The sequence below is a fragment of the Giraffa tippelskirchi genome, chromosome 1 (assembly GCF_054371585.1).
Source record: "Giraffa tippelskirchi isolate mGirTip1 chromosome 1, T2T-mGirTip1v1.2.pri, whole genome shotgun sequence".
Classification (NCBI taxonomy): domain Eukaryota; kingdom Metazoa; phylum Chordata; class Mammalia; order Artiodactyla; family Giraffidae; genus Giraffa; species Giraffa tippelskirchi.
In genome coordinates this window covers 177,496,712-177,512,628 of record NC_137275.1, presented here as the reverse complement: position 1 = coordinate 177,512,628, position 15,917 = coordinate 177,496,712, and the positions used below count along the sequence as shown (strand labels likewise).

The following is a 15,917-nucleotide window of genomic DNA, read 5'->3' as shown; positions in this document are numbered from 1 at the left end:
TAATTCTAACTGAATAAAATGAATCAGCCTAGAGGCAATGTTCAGATTAAAGATGACACCTTCTTACTGAACTAAGATTACTGTTCTAGGTAACATCAACTTTCTTGCCACTGAAAGGAAGGGCATAGAGGGGAAAGGCTGCAAAGAAATAAGACCCATTTGAGAACTATGTTTAAAAAAGGACTTTGGGGAGGAGAGGATAATAATCCTGAACTCATTTTACAAGGCCAGCATAACTCTGGTGCCAAAGCCAGACAAGGACATTATAAGAAAAGGAAATACAGGCCAATATCCCTGATGAACGCAAAGTTTCCCAATAGTAAAACAAATTCAACAGCATTTTAAAATGATCATACACCATAATCAAATAGGATTGAGGCATTAATCAAAGAAACTGAAGAAGACAAGTAAATGGAAAGATATCTCGTGTTCACAGATTGGAAGAGATAATCATTGTTAAAATGTCTGTACTATTCATGCTATCTATAGATTCAATACAATCCCTATCAAGATTTCAATGGCAATTTTTTTTACAGAAATAGAAAAAAAAAATCCTAAAACTTATATGAAAGCATGAAAGACTTCAAATAGTCAAAGTAATCTTGAGAAAATGTAAGGTGGATGTATCTCATTTCCTGATTTCAAACTATATTGTAAAGATATAGTAATCAAAAACAGTAAGGTACTGGCATAAAAACAGATATATAGGCCAATGGAACAGAACTGTGAGCCCCCAAATAAACCCATGCATATATAGTCAACTAATATTTGAAAGGGAGATAAGATGGATTGGAAAAATTGGACATATGTGTGCAAAAGAATGAAACTGGACCCTGATCTTACACCACTCACAAAAATTAACTTGGTATGAATTAAAGGTTTAAATGTGAAACTGCAAACCAAAAAACTCCTAAAGAAAACATAGAAACAGGGAGAAAAAGCTCCTTGACAGCAGTCTTGGACATGATCTTATGAATATGATATCCAAAGCAGCAGCAACAAAAGCAAAAATAAACAAGTGGGATTTACATAAAACTAAAAAGCTTCTGCACAGCAAAAGAAACAATCAACAACATAAAAAGTCAAACAATGGAATAGGAGAAGATATTTGCAACCCATGTATCTGATAAAGAGTTAATATCTCAAGTATTTTAGAAAATAACTCAATAGCAAAAAAAAAATCAATTAAAAAATGGTCAAAGGTCCTGAACAGACATTTTTCCAAAGAAGATATTCAAATGGCCAATAGGTACATGAAAAGATAAACATCACTATCATGACACTCTTGGTGGGAACATAAATTGGTACAGTCACTTTGGAAAACAGTATAGAGGTTCCTCAGAAAATTAAAAATAAAACTACTATATAACCCACTTCAGGGTATATATCCAAAGGAAATTAAATCACTATCTTGAAGAGATATCTCCACTCCCATGTTCACTGAAGCATTATTTGCAATGGCCAAGAAATGGAAACAATCTAAGTGTCTATCAACAGATGAATGGATAAAGAAAATATGATACACACACACTCACACACATAGACACAGACACACACACACACACACTACAATGGAACATTACTCAGCCATAAAAAGAAGGGAATTCTGTAATTTGTGATAAATGCCCAACTCTTCAAGAAACTGCCAAATGCTTTCCAAAGTAGCTATACAATTTTACATTCCATCAGCATCACATGCCCACATATCTACAGAGACGACGTGTATTATATTATTGTGAACTTCTAAGTCTACTTCAGTACTCTTGCCTGGAAAATCCCATGGACAGAGGAGCCTGGTAGGCTGCAGTCCATGGGGTGGCTAAGAGTCGGACACGACTGAGCGACTTCACTTTCACTTTTCATTTTCATACATTGGAGAAGGAAATGGCAACCCACTCCAGTGTTCTTGCCTGGAGAATCCCAGGGATGGGGGAGCCTGGTGGGCTGCCGTCTATGGGGTTGCACAGAGTCAGACACGACTGAAGCGACTTAGCAGCAGCAAGTCTACTCAGAGGTCTTCAAACCTATGCCCTTTGTCACAAGGTGTGAATTGTTCAAAGCAACCCATCTCCACTGCTAGAAAACCGTAGGTCTCATCTTTGAGTCACTGATAGAAAGCCTTTGAAGACAAGAGTATGAAGACGGAAGAAGCAGATCTAACTAGGACCATTCTCAAAAAATGAGATTAAAAAATCCTTTTTATTATGAAAAACTTCAAATACATATTAAGGTATATAAATACTATAATGAACCCCTATGTACCCATAACCCAGCTTCATCAATGATCAATCATGGCCAGTTTTATTTTATTCCAAATCTCCTCTTCGTCTGTCCGCTCTTTTATTTTAAGCAAATTTCTCATATTATATAATTTTATTTGCAAACTGTTTAATATATATCTTTAAAGTATCTAACTTAAACACATAATCACGATACCTTTATCACTTAAAAAGTTAGTAATAAACCCTCAAAATCATTCAATATTTGAGATTTGAGAGTTGAATGAGGGATGAAAGAGAATAAAGCAGGAGCATTAAGATAAAAAAGAACAAAATCTGCTTTTATTCCTAGCCTAATGCAGATTCATACTGAGTAGTTCCATTGTTTGTGATGAAGGTTTCTCTGGGGCCATAAAACTCTTCTTAATCTTACTCCCCTTTGTTCGGCTTCACTTCACTGAGTTATGTGACAGAATGGCTTATCCTCATGGTTCAGATTAAACTTTAACAATGAGTTCTACTGGCTGTGCTTTCCTTATGAACCATCCACGTCAGTTCAGTTCAGTCACTCAGTCGTGTCCAACTCTTTGCAACCCCATGGACTGCAGCACACAAGGCTTCCCTGTCCATCACCAAGTTCCAGAGCCTGCTCAAACTCATGTCCATCGAATTGATGATGCCGTTCAACCATCTCATCCTCTGTCGTCCCCTTCTCCTCTTGCCTTCAATCTTTCCTAGCATTAGGATCTTTTCAAATGAGTCAGTTCTTCGCATCAGGTGGCCCAAAGTATTGGAGCTTCAGCTTCAGCATCAGTCCTTCCAGTGAATATTCAGGACTGATTTCCTTTAGGATTGACTGGTTGGATCTCCTTGCAGTCCAAGGGACTCTCAAGAGTCTTTTCCAACATCACAGTTCAAAAGCATCAATTTTTCAGGACTCAGCTTTCTTTATAGTCCAACTCTCACATCCATACATAACTACTTGAAAAACCATATCTTTGACTAGATGGACCTTTGTCAGCAAAGTAATGTCTCTGCTTTTTAACATGCTGTCTAGGTTGGTCATAACTTTCCTTCCAAGGAGCAAGCGTCTTTTAAATTCATGGCTGCAGTCACCAACTGCAGTGATTTTGGAGCCCCAAAAAATAAAGTCTGACACTGTTTCCATTGTTTCCCCATCTATTTGCCATGAAGTGATGGGACTAGATGCCATGATCTTCATTTTCTGAATGTTGAGTTTTAAGCCAGCTTTTTCGCTTTCACTTTCAACAAGAGGCTCTTTTGTTCTTCTTCACTTTCTGCCATAAGGGTGGTATCATCCGCATATCTGAGGTTATTGATATTTCTCCTGGCAATCTTGATTCCAGCTTGTGCTTCATCCAGCCTGGCATTTCTCATGATGTACTCTCCATATAAGTTAAATAAGCAGGGTGACAATATACAGCCTTGACGTACTCCTTTCCCAATTTGGAACCAGTCTGTTGGTCCATGTCCGGTTCTAACTGTTGTTTCTTGACCTGCATACACATTTCTCAGGAGGTAGGTCAGGTGGTCTGGTATTCCCATCTTTTAAAGAATTTTCCTCAGTTTGTTGTGATCCACACAGTTAAATGCTTTGGTGTAGTCAATAAAAGAAAGGTAGATGGTTTTCTGGCACTCTCTAGCTTACTCGATGATCCAATGGATGTTGGCAATTTGCTCTCTGGTTCCTCTGCCTTTTCTAAAACCAGCTTGAACATCTGGAAGTTCTTGGTTCACATACTGTTGAAACCTGGCTTGGAGAATTTTGAGCATTACTTTGCTAGCGTGTGAAATGAGTGCAATTATGTGGTAGTTTGAACATTCTTTGGCATTGCCTTTCTTTGGGATAGGAATGAAAACTGACCTTTTCCAGTCTTGTGGCCACTGTTGAGTTTCCCAAATCTGCTGGCATATTGAGTGCAGTACTTTCACAGCATCATCTTTTAGGGTTTGAAATAGCTCCTCTGGAATGCCATCACCTCTACTAGCATTGTTCATAGTGATGCTTCCTAAAGTCCACTTGACTTCACATTCCAGGATGTCTGGCTCTAGGTGAGTGATCACACCATTGTGATTATCTGGGTTGTAAAGGTCTTTTTTGTATAGTTCTTCCGTGTATTCTTGTCACCTCTTTTTAATATCTTCTGCTTCTGGTAAGTCCATACCATTTCTGTCCTTTATTGTGCCCATCTTTGCATGAAATGTTCCCTTGGTATCTTCAATTTTCTTGAAAAGATCTCTAGTCTTTCCTATTCTATTGCTTTCCTCTATTTGTTTGCATCAATCACTGAGGAAGGCTTTCTTATCTCTCCTTGCTATTCTTTGGAACTCTGCATTCAGATGTGTATATCTTCCTTTTCTCCTTTGCCTTCAGCTTCTCTTCTTTTCTCAGCTATTTGTAAGGCCTCCTCAGGCAACCATTTTGCCTTTTTGCATTTATTTTTCTTGGGGATGGTCTTGATCTCTGCCTCCTATACAATGTCACTAACCTTAGAAGCTCTATCTATAGTTCTTCAGGTATTCTGCCTGTCAGATCTAATCCCTTGAATCTATTTGTCACTTCCACCATATAATCATAAGGGATTTGATTTAGGTCATACCTGAGTGGTCTAGTGGTTTTCCCTACTTTCTTCAATTTCAGTCTGAATTTGGCAATAAGGAGTTCACGATCTAAGCCACAGTCAGGTCTTGTTTTTGCTGACTGTATAGAGCTTCTCCATCTTTGGCTTCAAAGAATATAATTAATCTGATTTTGGTATTGACCACTGGTGATGTCCATCTGTAGAGGCGTCTTCCATGTGGCCAATATTAAATTTGAGACCATATTCCTCTACCTGCCACTTTTCCAGCCCCAACTCTATCAACTCCAGTTGATAAAAAGGAAGGTAAAATGATGATAATAAATTACTATTACTTATTTATAAATTTATTTCTAATTTAATTATTTTAAATTATTAGAATAAATAATTTGACATCCTCCCAAGTTGTGGGAGAGTGACCTGCAACACTGCTTCTGCTCCATCCCTGTTGCCTGGATAATTAAGAATGACCCATCAGTCATTTCTAGTGCTGTGTCCTCCCCTCAACCAGAAAGGAAATCAGTTCTATCTGACCAAGCCCCTGAGGGCAGGGCTTCTCCCACTCAGAGAGGCCTGTGGGGGCAGTACACAGTCTGCTCTTTCCTCATTCCTAGAGATTTTCCTGCCATCCTGAGACTTTCTAAAACCTTGCAGATGGTCTCCTTCTTAAGAAACGTTCATGTTGTGATGGGGCTTATTGATACTTAGTCTCTAAAGCTTCACACTGCTTCCTTTGTATAGGAAGAAAGAAATAAGAAATTGGTTGTTGCTACAAACCTCAAACATTACTTTGTTTATTATGAGAGCCAGTCAGACCCAAGAGGAGAAGATAACCTCCCATTTTGCAGTGTGTGTCCAGTAAAGGCTGAAAGAGATACTCAAGTTTGTCAAGAACTAAGGCCATCGCTGGTCACAGTCATAGGCAGCCTGTAAAAAGAATACTCCTTGGTCCTTGGGCCCTTCACTTCTGTGCTTTTCACTGTACCTTTACCTTAGAAGTACAGCCTGGATTTCTGGCATCATTTAAATTTCAAGCACTGCTTTTTTTTTTCTTTGTCCCACAAATACAGTCCTACTTAAGAGACTAGTGTTCACAAAGCATTGTCACTGTGAGCTCTGGGGAGCTCTGGGCACGGGGTAAGGACCAGACTCCAGCTCAGCTATGGGTTTATCAAGAAGCATCTTTACTAATCTTGCTTCTTGTCTCTGTTAGAATTTCCCCTAAGAATCATTTCCAAAAATGGGAAAGAAATGAAATGTTCAAATGGGGAAGAATTTCTGCTTCAGCTTCAAGAAATGAGAGTGTGTTATATCTAACTACACTGACAATGTCTTAGCAAAAATATCACACAAACAAAATTGCTGAGCTGATAAGAACCTAGATAATTCAAGAATATTTCTTCATTTAGTAACCATTCAAAAGATACTTTCTGAGAACAGCTTTGTACAAGACACTCCCAAGGATATAGAGACGGATATGATATAATTTCTACCTTAGAGGCTCATAATTTGGTAGCTCAGGCACTCATTTGTCTTTCTCACTAACTCAGCACAGAATAATGATGCTTCTATTATGTGTTATTTTCCAGTGGTCATGTATGGATGTGAGAGGTGGACTATAAAGAAAGCTGAGTGCCAAAGAACTGATGTTTTTGAACTGTGGTGTTGGAAGACTCTTGAGAGTCCCTTGGACTGCAAGAAGATCCAACCAGTTCATCCTAAAGGAAATCAGTCCTGAATATTCATTGGAAGGACTAATGTTGAAGCTGAAACTTCAATACTTTGGCCACCTGACGCGAACAGCTGACTCATTTGAAAAGATCCTGATGCTGGGAAAGATTGAAGGCGGGAGGAGAACGGGACGACAGAGGATGAGATGGTTAGATGGCATCACTGTCTCAATGGACATGAGTTTGAGTAAACTCCGGGAGTTGGTGATGGACAGGGAGGCCTGGTGTGCTGCAGTCCATGGGGATGCAAAGAGTTGGACACGACTGAGCGACTGAACTGAACTGATTATGTGTTAAACATAGTTCTAGGGACTGGGAAACAGTGGCAATAAAAGACAATGTCTTAACTTTCAGAAGGTTTGTAATACTGTGGATATAGGTGGAAAACAAAGAAGTCAAGAAATGAAAATTACAAGTTAACTAGTGCTAAATGCTGTGAGGAAAATAAAACAAGTTAACAGAATAAAAAAGGTCTTGGTGGAGGTGGTGCCCACTTTAGATTGGTGGCAGAGAAGGTTTCTCTGAAAAAGGGACATTAAACCCTGAAAAAAAAGCAAGCCATGCAAAGGCCTAGGCAGCCATTGCCAGCCAGGGTAAAGTTCCCATGAGAGGAAGAAGTCTGCTTTCTCCCTTGATTTGTAGTTTGCCTGGGTATAGATTTCTAGGTCAAACTAAGAACTTTGAAGGTATGAACCTCCTGGTTTCCAGGACTCAGTAGTGCTGGTGAGAAATCTGATGCCGATCTAATTCTCATTGTTTGTTAGTATCTTATTCTTATCGCTATGAAAACTTTGAGGTACTTCTAAACACCACTGGAGCTCTATAATTTCATCATGTTTAATGGATGTTTTAAATCTGAAATTCATATCCTTCTTCAATTCTAGGAAATATTCTTCTATTATTTCTTTGACAATATTGTTCCCTCCATTTTTGCTTTCTGATACTCCTGGGAGATCATGTGGGGGTTCTTGGTTTGGTTCTCCATTTCAAAGAAGTATTTATCTCTTAGACTTTTGGTTTTAAGGTCTAGGAGTATTCTTTGACTCTTTATTTCGGCCCTTCTATTGACTTTTTAATTTCAGTAATTTTTACTTTCTAAAATTCTTTTTTGTTGTTCTTAGATTGCCTTTTTTATTCTTTGATTAAAAAAAAATTGTAGGGAATTCCCTGGCAGTCCAATGGTTAAGATTCCACACTCTTGCTGCTGGCCCAGGGTTGATCCCCAAGCCACAGCATGGCCAAAAAAAGAAAAAAAATTCAGTCTATCCTTATTTGTGCAATTGTTTCTTCTAAGAATAGTGAGATTCTTTTGAAAGTTCTTTTCTCTTTCGAATTATAATGTTTTTTCCAGAGTCAGTTATTCTATTTGTTCTCATCCTCTTCTTTCGTGCTCCTGGTTTTTTTTCCAGATCACTTGAAAACAGAAGTAAAAGAGTAGTTTGACCATTATAGGTGGGCTTTATTTCCTTTGCATAACTTTATTTCCCTAGCAGGCCATTCCCCTGAATGGGAAGATGGAACCACGAGGTCTATGTAGGTAGGCATCTGAAGTGATGACACCCACATTAGAAGCCCTAGCCCTCTGCAGAGGTTGTTACATTACTTCAGAAAGCAGTTCTCTTGTTTGAGACTGGAAGTCAAATACATTTGTTCTTGCTGTATGGATGCCTATAGGGGTGGTAGCATGGTACAGAGGGCCAATGGTTGTCCAAGCTGTTTTATGGTCAATTTTAAAATTAGTTGTCCTGATTATTATATCCACATATCTTACTCCTGCTGTCCATTCCTGCTCACTCAAGCTTGGAACTACTCTTGAGGAATGCATTTCTGCTGAAGAGGAATGCACTGCTACCAAAGCTGCCACTATTCTGGCTTACCTATCAGTTCAATCTAGCTACTTTCTGCCTTCCCAAAGTTCATCAACTTCTTGGGTCTGCTGATGGTTCTTCAACCTCTGTCAGGGAATTTATTTTCTATTTGTACTTTCTCACAGTCATTTCACTGGGCTTGAATGGGAAGTCTCAACATCCTTCTTAAACTAGGTGCCCCAAAGTGAGCATGCGACTCAAGATAATAGTTCCTATTTTCTGAAGGAAAGATTGCATCAAAGAGCTCACAAATGTAGGAATTCATAGCAGCTACTTGGCTAGTGTAGTTGCTCCAGACATCTACACCACTTCTCTGCTGAATCCACCTTGTAGGAATTTGAATAGAGAACTACATTCTCCCTTTGAAGACTCTCACTGCAGATTTCTCCACGTGGATGTGCGTGCTAAGTCGCTTCAGTCATGACCAACTCTTCGCAACCCTATGGACTGTAGCCTGCCGGGGTCCTCTGTCCATGGGGATTCTCCAGGCAAGAATACTGGAAAGGGTTGCCATGCCCTTCTCCAGGGATGGAACCCAGGGACGGAACCGTTGTCGCTTAAGTCTCCTGCACTGGCAGGCAGGTTCTTTACCACTAGCACCACCTCTGAAACCCAGATACCTCTGCTTTAATCTGCTCTAGGCCTGTTATTCAGCTACTATCCTAGGACTTCCTTTCAGTGTTTACATGTTTCCTGGCTTCCAAATCTTTCTTGGTTTATTCTCTTCTTTTGCTTGAGTATACTTTAGAAACTTCCTAAGAGAGGATACGTAAGGGGTAAATTTTTTTTGAGTCTTTGCACATACCAAAATTTCTTTATACTTGCATTTTATTGAAGCTTCAATGGATTTAGAATTAGAAGATGCAAATATTTTTCTGGCAGACTTTCGAAGGCAACAAATTTATCTTCTGCTATTGCTGTTGAGAAGGCCAATGCCATTCTGATTCTTGCTTATGGCCTTTTATTTCTCTCTGGAAGCTCTTAGGATCTTTTTAAAAATTTTACAGTTTCTTCACATGTGGTCAAACTGCCATGTTAAATAGACTTGTCATATGTTTTAATTTTATCTCCACAGGGAGATAGCAAGCATAGCAGAAAGAGAACTGACTCTGAAAAGTTATGCCTAGACGGATAGGTGTGATTATTGAATAAAATTATGTATGTAAAGCACCTGGCAAATATTGATGCTCTATCTCCCCAAAGTGTATGTATATACTTGAGAGCTGGACCCAGGACTTATAAATCCTTATGGTCCTCATAATACCTGGCACATATTAGATTCTCAATAAAAATGACTTCATCTCACCATACACAAAAATAAACTCAAAATGGCTTAAAGACTTAAACAAAAGACATCATCATAAAACTCCTAGAAGAGAGCATAGGCAAAACATTCTCTGACATAAATTGTACTGATGTTTTCTTAGGTCAGTCTCCCAAGGCAATAGAAATATAAACAAAAATGAAAAAACGGGACCTAATCAAACTTACAAGCTTTTGCACAGCCAAGGAAACCATAAACAAAATGAAAATACAACCTACAGAATGGGAGAAAATATTTTCAAATGATGCACGTGAAAAAGACTTAATTTCCAAAATATACAAACAGCATAAACAAATGAACAACAACAACAAAAAACAAACAACCCTATCCAAAAATGGGCAGACCTAAATAAACATTTCTCCAAAGAAGACACACAAGTGATTAATAGACACAAGAAAAGATGCTCAGCATCATGAATTATTAGAGAAATGCAAAGCAAAACTATCATGAAGTACCACTTTAACTGGTCAGAATGGTCATCATCAAAAAGTCTACAAATAACAAATGCTGGAAAGGGTGTGCAGGAAAGGGAATCCTCTTACACTGTTGGTGGGAATGTATACTGGTACAGCCACTGTGGAAAATAGCATGGAGATTCCTCAGAAAACTGAAAGTAGAATTACCATATGATCAAGCAATCCCACTTCTGGTCATATACTCAGACAACACTATAATTCAAAAAGATACGTGCACCCCTAGGTTCATAGCAGCTCTATTCACAATAGCCATGACATGAAAACAAAATAAATGTCCACTGACAGATGAATGGATAAAGATGTGGTACATACATATAATAGAATACTACTCAGCCATAAAAAAGAATGAAATAATGCCATTTCCAGCAACATGGATGCAGCTACAGATTATCATATTAATACTAAGTGAAGTAAGTCAAAAAGAGAAAGACAAATAGCATATGATTTCACTTATATGTGGAATCTAAAATATGGCACAAATGAACCTATTTATGAAACAAATAGAATCACGGACATACAGAACAGACTGGTGGTTGCCAAGGGGGAAGGATGGAGTGGGAGGTTGGGGTTAGCAGATGCAAGCTTTATATACAGAATGGATAAACCTCAAGGTCCTACTGAACAGCATAGAAATTATAGTCAATATCCTATGATAAACCATAATGGAAAAGAATATTAAAAAAAGAAGTATATATATGCATAGCTGAATTACTTTGAACATAACACTGTAAATCAACTACACTTTAATAAAAAATATGACTTGATGACAATGAGTCTTTGACATTATTTTTCTGTAGTACTTTATGTTATTTATCTTTACTATGACTTAACTTGCATATTTGTCAGTGGGAAAAATATTTCTTGACTTATTGTTCATAGATGTGAAGTTGCTGTAAGTAAATGTGAAAATATTCTAAAAAGTTAAAATTCCTCTACCGGTGTCAAGTATTATCACTACCTTTCAGATAGGTAACTAGGTAGTTGAGCTTTCTTAGGCATATGGGAGATATCTTGTTCTGAAGACAAGCCTAGGCTAAATTACCTAGCTTATTCCCTAATGATACACTCTCTGATATTGTCAAAGGCATATTTACCTCTGTTGCCTTTCTGAATTCTCAACTATGATTGTCTTCTTCTTTAATAAATCAGGAAATGCCACTGTTTCAACTGCTGAAAGCTATGTAGACAGTAGTGGAAAGAAAAAGATAGTGAATACTAATCTCTGGTCTCAAAGCTGAAAGAACCTTCCTAATTTTCTAAAATCCCAGTGGTGCTAGTGGTAAAGAATCTGCCTGCCAATGCAGGAGATGCAAGAGGCACCAGTTCGATCCCTGGGTTGGGAAGATCCCCTGGAGGAGGGCATGGGACTCCACTCCAATATTCTTGCCTGGGAAATCCCATGCACAGATGAGCCTGGTGGGACACAGTCCATGGGGTCGCAAAGAGTTGGACATGACTGAGCATGCACACACACATATGATAAGCATGGAAATAACTAATTAATCTTCAATTTAAACTTTATTCTCAAAGCTGATTATTATCTACTGAGTGCTTTTTAAAAAATATTTTTATTGGGGTATAGCTGATTTACAATGTTGTGTTGTTTCAGGTATACAGCAAAGTGAATCATTTATACATATATTCACTTTTATAGATTCTTTTCTCATACAGGCCATTACAGAGTATTCAATAGAGTCCCCTGTGCTATACAGTAGGTCCTTGTTAGTTACCTATCTTATATGGTTGTGTGTATATATCAATCCCAATCTCCCAATTTATCTCTCTCCCCTTACCCCTTAGTAATCATAAATTTGTTTTCTACATCTGTGACTATTTCTGTTTTGTAAATAAGTGCATTTGTGCTCTCTTTTTAAGATTTCACATATAAGCAGTATGTACTGAGTGCTTTTCAAATTTCATTTCTTAGCAGTAGAATCCTCTATTTTCTAACTGAAATTTTACAGAACAGATAAATACGAGGCTGCTCTTTTTGAATCAGGAACTTCAGAATGAAGAGGCCAGAACAAAACTCTTGATCTTCTCTATTCCCCCTGCAGTAGACCTTAGCCTTCTCTAAGGAAATAGAGTTTGAAAATCATTGGTTTAAGTAAGGTGATCATATTAATCTAAGTAAGATTTTATTGAAGTGGTCATGAGTAAAACTGGCTATGAAGAAAAAGAAAAAAGTGTCAATGAGTTTTCTTATCTGGCCAGATAAAAGTGTATGGGGTCCTAAAACTGCTTGAGACTTTCAGACAAGTAACTTCTGACCTGAAAATACCAGCTACTGATGTAGAAGGAAGAGAAGAAGGCCTATTTGTAAAAATACAGAAAAAAGGTCTTTAACTTACCCAGAGCACAAGGACATTCATGAGGTGGTCTATGTGTGTCCGTTTAAAGGTGGACTTCCCACTGTTCTGCATTACTTTGGTGTCTGGTCCTAAGTTAAACAGGGAGACATCACTCTTAGAATCACTGAATATTCTCAAGAGGATTGAAATTGGGTTGAAATACACCTTTAGGATCACTTTATCAAACTTCTTTCCAATACTAAAGGATAAAGCCTGGAGAAAGGCTCGTGGTTGGTGCCCCATACTCAAAGAATGGAAAATTTATTTCTAAGGATAATCCCAATTACTTCTGCAAACTGCATCCATGCTGACACCCCCCTCTCTTTGCAGCACCTTAGACAGTCCAGTTTTTCATTAATAAGTCAGAATAGGGGCCTCAAGCTTCTCTCTCACCATCTGGTTTATTTAGCTTAGAAAAAGTGTCTTCTGACAAGGAGATCTTCACCTTCTTTTGAGGAAACCCATAGCTGGACCAGGCTCTATTTAAAGTTTCTAACTAGGAAATGGAAAAAGTAAAAGGCAATGGCAAGTAATTTCTTCTGAGGTGGGAGCTGAGATTTCCCTGGAGCTGAGCGATAGAGACTTTGAACTTCATGACATGACAGACAGTAAATAGAAATAAAGAACTTTTAATGACACACTGGGACTAGAGCTGGAAATTATTATCTTACTGTGGTTGTTGTCACCAAAAATCACTGTCACCGAGGGCATAGGGAGCACAAAAGCTTCCTTCATTTTCCGGCACTACATTATAACTCCAGAAAATCCCTCACTAAGTATAAGGGATTATGGTTCTAAATGCCATCTCAGGATAGGCCACTGCTCAGGAGCCCCATGTGCCTTTTCTCTGGCATGAACACTTCACATTGTATTTTATCTTCTCCACAGTGAGCATCGTGTTTATTCTCTCCTCATGCGAGCAATCCACATGTATACCTTCCCCTTTCACATTGTTCTCCTTTCAAATGCTAATTCTATGTATACTTCTATGTGTATACCTTGTCTTGTGTCCAGATCTGGTTAGAAAGACTTATGAATGTTCTGTGGCCTTGGAACACAAAGCCCTCCACTATCAAAGGCAGGGCTGATATGATGGCAGCTCAGTGTTTGGAAAAAAAGTCATTTTTTTTTCCTAAGAAAAATTTTTTTTCTTAATTCCTCCAACCATCTATCCATCTCCCTGTCTCCATTCCTCAAAGCCATAGTGTTCTGGTATATATCTGAGGATCATACCTACATCATGAAAACTAAGTACCCACAATATAGCTATGAATGGAATCCAGCAGGCTGGGGGTTTGTGACTCCAGAAAGACGTACCAGTAAAAATCACCAAGCCATAGCACCAATCTGTATTCCTGATGACACAGCCTCGGAGAATCAGTCTGTCATGATTCAGGATGTAGTTTTTTCCCTTATAAATGAGTATTCCTGTGAATCTGTCCAACTTGTTATTGGGAGACTCACACCTCACTTCTCCTGAAAAAGAAAAGGAATAAGTGTCCTGACTCTGTAATCTTAATTCTTCCCTAACAGAAAAGAGGAGGCTTAAGAAAAGAGGAAAGAACAAGCCTCTTTCAAAATATACACACATCTTTTTTTCCTATCCTTTCTCAGCCACTGCCCATTTCTCAGCAGCTCCCTTTAGAAAGGCAGACAAAGGGTTCTGGGCATCAGAGAAGAGTAATTCTGTGATGTGGTTTATCCAGAAAGAGAACAACCCACATGATAACTTATTACCATTAGTACTTCCAGATCAAATGAGCTAAATCTGAATAAATTCAGGAACTACTTAGAGCAAATCTAGTATTTTTTTCAAAATGGAAATAAGTTGATTTTTTCATGATTAGTAAACTAAAATATGCTCTTTGTAAATATATATACAACATTAAAAGGAAAAAGTAAAATTCACTCATTGCCTAAAAATAAGTGCTGTTAACCTTTTATAGTATATCCTTCCAAGATTTTTTTCTATACATATACTCATAAACATATATATATTCCAAATATGAATTTATGTTACATTATACTGTGCATAGTGTATTGTTATCTTTTTACACTCATATGTTGTGAATATTTTTCCATACAAGTAAATATCAACTTGCATACTGTTTTTTATGAGTTATATAGAATTCACTATATAGCTGTATCACACTTTAACCATACCTCTACTGATAAAAATTTGGGTTGGCAAATCTATTTCACAACTCACCATCAAAAGCAGACAGAAGCTTCAGGTTATCTTCCATCTCACTGGTAACTGAGATGGCCTGCTTCACTTTCAAGTTGGTTTCACTACAGTGAAGAATGTACATACATAACAGCAGTACAGGTCCAATTTCTCCTACTTTAGAAAACAGTTGTTGCCAATAGAGCTTGGCTTTTAGACTTGAGTTGTTAGAGTCACCCCTACTGTCATCCTCTCTCAAGGACAGTATTGAGGTGGAACGGTTCTACAAGGAAGCTAAATATTAGCCCACTTGCTCTCCTCTCTCCCTGATACATATATCAACTACTTTAACCAACCTATGAGATCTTGCTGGTCAGATGCTCTAGAAAAGCTGAAGAAACATCACAAAGCAACCTGGAGGTGCTACCTGCTCCCTTCAAGAGTAAGGTCCTGGTAAGAACCTGTGAACACTTCCAAGTAAACGTACTCCTCGTCTCACGAATGTTTATAGGACCCATGAAGGGATCCCACTTAACCATTATTTCATACAGAAATGCACAGAGACAGAAGTAAAAAAGAAGCCATATTTCAAAAAGTTTGTGGGCACCAAGAGGAAGAGATGTAAGGATGCAGATTAATATAAAACTCCACAGGACAAGCTCTCTGAAGATGGCCTCTATCGTCCAAAGATCTTAGCTTTTGCACATTAATGAATTTCTACCTTAAATGCTTTCCAGAACATGGTTTATCAGTACATAATTATATCAGTATTCATTTCCCCACCCCAAGAAACTTTGGAACAATATTCTGAAATTTCATAGTCCTGTTAACCTCTTTCCTACTTCTCAGCATTATTGAATATAGTCAGACCGAATGTTTCCAATTCGAAGACGGAGAATATTTGCCCAGATTCTGCACCCAGTTGGATGCTCAATTATCTGTCAAGAGCTCACCTTAGACTTGAGGCCTCCTATGTTATCTGGATATTTCTAGCTTCTTTTAGCACTTCATTCTCTGCATCACACTCTCGCTCAGTGAGAAATCACTTTAAGCTGGCTCAACCGTCTTAATGGACTATGAGGAAGGAACACTCACCCATCCAGTTCTGCAGTTTCTATATATGTCAAACTGTAGGGCTCACTGCTCGAGAGTAAGAGAATATCAGCCTGAGGTCAGGAAAGG

At 38.2% G+C, this 15,917-nt stretch overlaps 1 protein-coding gene across 23 annotated transcripts in view; it reads right to left on the bottom strand.

Moving 5' to 3' along the window:
* Nucleotides 1–15,917, bottom strand: part of LOC145512981 (phospholipid-transporting ATPase FetA-like) — a 96,888-nt gene that overhangs the window by 31,207 nt on the left and 49,764 nt on the right. For 14 of the 23 annotated variants that reach the window (XR_014058991.1, XR_014059052.1, XR_014059005.1 and 11 more), the window contains 4 exons: nt 15,831–15,901; nt 14,778–14,860; nt 13,886–14,044; nt 12,569–12,657 (listed from right to left, as the gene is read on the bottom strand). Coding sequence is in view for 18 of the 23 variants with exons in the window: in XM_081507870.1 (XP_081363996.1) it covers nt 12,569–12,657; nt 13,886–14,044; nt 14,778–14,860; nt 15,831–15,901 (402 nt within the window). In the remaining 5 variants the exon portion in view is untranslated. Of the gene's footprint in view, nt 1–12,568; nt 12,658–13,885; nt 14,045–14,777; nt 14,861–15,688; nt 15,902–15,917 lie in introns of all 23 variants that reach the window. The other 9 variants (XM_081507996.1, XM_081507963.1, XM_081507985.1 and 6 more) reach the window with 1 other exon arrangement.